At 44.0% G+C, this 4,779-nt stretch overlaps 1 protein-coding gene across 1 annotated transcript; it reads left to right on the top strand.

Moving 5' to 3' along the window:
* The first annotated feature begins 230 nt into the window (after positions 1–230).
* On the top strand, positions 231–3,557 carry klf2a (Kruppel-like factor 2a). The gene is made up of 3 exons (XM_007240116.3): positions 231–501; positions 1,165–2,143; positions 2,337–3,557. Exons 1-3 carry the CDS (start codon positions 430–432, stop codon positions 2,510–2,512), a joined length of 1,227 nt encoding a protein of 408 aa, XP_007240178.3. The 5' UTR covers positions 231–429; the 3' UTR covers positions 2,513–3,557.
* Positions 3,558–4,779: the final 1,222 nt, after the last annotated feature.

The following is a 4,779-nucleotide window of genomic DNA, read 5'->3' as shown; positions in this document are numbered from 1 at the left end:
TCAGTACAGTATAGTGTATTACAGTACCCGTTTCTGCTAATAGAGACAGTTGAGAGAGCTGAGAAAGAGAGATGTGAGTGTTATGAGTGTGTTCTCCGTTCACTCACTCCCCCTTCAGTCTCTCAGTGTTTTATACCGTAGCTAAAATTAGGGACGCCCCGCACGTTTTTCCTCCTCGGCCGCTGATTGGCTGAGCGTCGCTGACGTACTGCTTATAAGCCACCAATCAAGTCAGCTCGTGGGTTTGAAACGTCAGGTTGGGAGCACGGAGCGGAGAGTCTGAGCTGCTGCGCTGAGAGCAGCGGAGCTTCTCTGTGAATACCTGTTCCTCGCGGACAGGACTGGAAACCCGCGTTAAGAGCTTTAAATCGATTTTATTCACTTTTATTCTTTTATCTTTGTTAATTGGAATCACTGGAACGACTGGAAATGGCCTTAAGCGGGACCATTTTGCCATCCATTTCCACTTTCGCCGCACAGAAGGAGAGATGCTGGGAAAACGTGAGTTTGTGTTTTTTTGTGTGTTTTTAGGTTTTCGCAGGTGTTGTTATTGTGCACTGTACAGTAGAATACAGTGAACTTGTAGAGACTGTTTGATTGCAAGAGCTTTAGATGTGGAGGAACCTTTAGAAAACCTTTTTCTTCTCAAAAAGGTGCTTAGAATTCCAAGTGTTTTTTTTTGCCGTCAAACCACCTTATCTTAACATCTTAACGTGTTATTAAACAGTTCCTCCAAGGAGCTCAACAAACTTTTGAAACTTTTTTTAATAGTTTTTTTCTTCTCCACGCTCATGCCTGCATGCTGTTTGTTTCCAGTGCATTAAGAACTCTTGCTTCTTGTTGTGTTTTTAGTGTTTTCAGGTGTTTTTGCAGGTGTTTTTGAACCTTTAGGGGCTGTTTAATTTGAGCTTCTTTAATTGTGGAGAAGACTTTTTCTTTTCTTCTCAAAACTTTCAAAACTGTTGAAATGATTAAAGTATAAGTTCCTTGATTTTTAACTTTTCAATTCGTTTTCTTCTTTAAACTCCTCAAAACATCTTAAAGTGTTCCTCCAATGAACTTTATTGATTATTATGTCATGTTTTCTTGCTCAAGTTATTTGTTTCCTGTGCATTATAATTATTTTTAACTTATTTTGTACGCTCTCGCTTGTTCTTCACGCAGAGGTGGAAGGAGGACCTGCACCTGAGCTGTTTAGCGGACCTGTCCTCCAGCCTGGACGGAGCCCTCGCTGGCAGACACCACGACGACGAGGATCTGGACAAGTACCTGGATCTGGAGTTTATCCTGGCGAACACAGCCGCGGGCTCAGACAACCACCTGCCCCCGGTGTCCAGCGCGGTCATGAACATGGGGCTGGACTACAGGATGCCCGAGGCTAGAAGCCCCTACGCCAGTAATAACAACAGCAGCAGCAGCAGCAGCCAAACAACGACCGGCGCGTACCACCACCACCACCACCCTTCAGCAGCCGAGCTGGGGGCGTCTCCTCCCGGCTACAGCGCCAGCCTCATGGCCGAGCTGCTGCGCTCCGATCTGGACACTTACTGCTCTCCTCCTCCACCTCAAACATCCAGCCACTCCAACCACATCCAGGGGCGCTTCTTGGTCAGGTCGCCCCCCCACTACCCCTCCACTCAGGACATTAATAACACAGACGGCGTGAAGTCCGAGCCGTGCATGGACAGCTACGGCGGACCCGTGATGGGAATGGTGCCCAAAATCAAGCAGGAGCCGTCTGGGACCGGAGCCTGCATGCGGGCGTACGAGCAGCCGCTGCTCGCCCACTCTCCGCAGGGCTCCGGCAGCATGACCCCTCCGCTCAGCCCCGGGGAGATGATGCACTCCGACTGCCAGGCGCCCATGTGCCGCTCGGTGCCCTTCCCCTCCGGCTTCCACACGAGCTTCCCCACGCCGGCGCAGCTGCAGCTGTCTTACCCCGGCATGGCGATGCCTGGAGCCGGCCAGAGAGCGCTGCTCACCCCGCCCTCCTCACCGCTGGAGCTGGATGCCAGCAAACCCAAACGTGGGCGTAGGACCTGGCCTAGGAAGCGTACAGCCACGCACACGTGCACGTACGCGGGCTGCGGGAAGACGTACACGAAGAGTTCACACCTGAAAGCCCACCAGAGGACGCATACAGGTAAACTGCCATTCCATTTCTTTCCATTCTACTCCATTCATTACTTCAGTATAGGCTATAACTGGTGTGTTACTATGGTGATACATTGATGTTACAACTTAAGCATAAGCTGAGATCTAGTTAAATTGAAGTTAACCTAAGGAAATCAAGTCTAATTAAGTCTAATTAAGTCTTCTGTATCTCCCTCCACCAGGCGAGAAGCCGTATCACTGCAGCTGGGAAGGCTGCGGCTGGAAGTTTGCCCGCTCCGACGAGCTGACCCGCCACTTCCGCAAGCACACCGGCCACCGGCCCTTCCAGTGCCACCTGTGCGAACGCGCCTTCTCCAGGTCCGACCACCTGGCCCTCCACATGAAGAGGCACATGTAGGAGCTGTAGGACTTTCCCTGGACCAAAGCACAACAAACTCAAAACTATTAATTATATAAACTATGAACTAAGAACCAATGAACAAAAACAGCATCTCAAGACACATGCTGGGGGACCAAATCATCAGCAGCAGCATCTTCTTCTTCTACTTTTTGTACCCCTTATCTATTCAGTATTCAGTATTTTGATAAAGAGACTGACTCTAATAAGGGACAAAGCACGAACAGACTGGACACGTGGTGCCCACGCCAAAAAGCACCAATGACCAATGTTTTCTCATATCGTGTAGCTGGTACTACTTTTATTTTCTTCACAGAGACAAAAAAAAACAAAAAGTGCCTGTTTGGTGTTTGCGTGTGTTTGTTTCTTCTTGTTTGTCAAGGAGCTTTAAAGCAAAAAGCAAAAAAAAGAAAAAACCTTAGGCTGGACAACGTTAGGCTGGACCTACTACTACCTACACCCCTCTGACGCAACTGGAATCAATCAGTAGAACAAAAGCTAAAGAGAAAAAAAATGGAAGAAAGAGAGACTTGCTTCAGAAAAAAACTCCAGAATGTCAAGTCGATGAACAAAGTGCCTTGTTTTATATATAAATATAAAAAATATATTATATACATTCCATGCAGGCTTTACATCTCAAGTTTCAAAAGTCTCAAGTGCCATAAATGTGTTGAAGTTGTTTAATGTATTCAACTGTTTTTTGATATTTTTTTCCATTTCCAAAAAGAGAGAAGAAATAAGCTTGTGTTTTGTTTTTCTTTTCTTTTCTAAGACGGCCATAAAAAAAGTCACGAGACTGAATGTTTTGGCTCAACTTACTTACTTGCATATATTAACTTGTAAAATCAGGGTCTCTATTTTTTCAGTGGTTTCTACGAGTTTTTTTTTTTTTTTAAGTGTATTCCAGACTGTCCCGCGTTCACACAGACTGGACGTGACAAGGGCTACAAACGTGTCTTCAGAACAAAGTCTTTTGACTTGTACATAATTTATGCAATGTAAATAGTGTATGTACTGTACATATTAAACTTAATTGAGATATCTACTTGGTGTTTTTCGTTCTGTCGTTTGTTCTTCAGAGTGGAAAGAGTGTTTATGTTGTTTTTGTTGAAACGGTGCACCCTCCCAGTTTAAGTGCTGATGTTTTAAGGCTGTAGATGCCGAGGGTTTGGGGTTTGAGGGAGAACACAGTGTCTCTCCAGGCCACGACTCTGAGGCATGACTATAAATACAAACATTACATTTTACGTAATTGCCTAAATGTAGTCATGTCTGGGCAGAGGGGCCTCAGCAAAGGGAAAAAAACTAAAATAAAGTAAAAATACCCAACAGTTTGGAATGAAGCTCCATGCCACGCTGAGGAATGCAAGAATTCATATCTAAACAAACGTTGACGCATTTTTATTTCACTCTGTGAAAAGGGCAAAGCATTAAAACGCAGCAGTAAAAAAGAACAAACAAAGAGTCCAGTCTTCCAGAAGCTGTAAACAGAACAACACAAAATCCATCTTACACCTATCTGCTCATAATAAGGGACATCCAGCCTGTGTATTTGGGTCACAGGACAGAGGATCCTGTCCAACAAAGACAAACGGCTCTCACAGTCCTGAACACTCGCTCATTTAGTTTAATACGTGTCTGATGTGGGCATGGGCAATATTATATTTAAAACAAATCGTTAACTCTTAATTTTATTAAATATTTAAGAGCAAGTTCCTACAACAAAACAACTGAAAATGCTGTAGAAACAAAAATATAGATAAAATAGTAATAAACAGCTTAATTTAGCGCTATCAAATTGCAAACAAATGTTTCTTTTACACTTACACATATTTCAGGCCGTCAAAACCATGCAATAAAATCAAAAAGCAAAAGTTTAATGAAGCTAATTTAGTTCAACCATTCGGCCATATACAAGCAGCTTTTTTATAGTGAACAAGGTGCAAAAATAACCTCCTTATATTTCATTAAAGTCACATCTCCCAGGTTTCTATTATCCTGTTTTACCCCATAAAACCACATTAAAACACCAATTAAACAAAGGAAACAAATCAAATTACTCCAATTCACCTCCCACACATGTCTGAAGGTTCTTCTTCAGGGTTTTCTGAGACCCTAGGTCATGCTATTGTGTTCATCAATTCTGCAGACAGTTTAGGACAGGTTGTACCCAGTAAAGCAGAAACACACAAACACCACCTTTCGCTATGCTATAATATACCAGCAGATATGGTATCAAGATCAGGGGTGCTATTTTGAGGGAAAAG

This window comes from Astyanax mexicanus, chromosome 16 (genome assembly GCF_023375975.1).
Source record: "Astyanax mexicanus isolate ESR-SI-001 chromosome 16, AstMex3_surface, whole genome shotgun sequence".
Taxonomy (NCBI): domain Eukaryota; kingdom Metazoa; phylum Chordata; class Actinopteri; order Characiformes; family Acestrorhamphidae; genus Astyanax; species Astyanax mexicanus.
The sequence above is the reverse complement of the archived record's forward strand: the minus strand, read 5'-3'. Positions and strand labels throughout refer to the sequence as shown.

Bases quoted from the DNA above. Each gene is read 5' to 3' on its own strand.
- klf2a (XM_007240116.3), top strand. From the start codon at position 430: ATGGCCTTAAGCGGGACCATTTTGCCATCCATTTCCACTTTCGCCGCA. The intron at 502-1,164 runs GTGAGTTTGTGT...TTCTTCACGCAG, and splicing joins AGGAGAGATGCTGGGAAAAC to AGGTGGAAGGAGGACCTGCA. The intron at 2,144-2,336 runs GTAAACTGCCAT...TCCCTCCACCAG, and splicing joins CCACCAGAGGACGCATACAG to GCGAGAAGCCGTATCACTGC.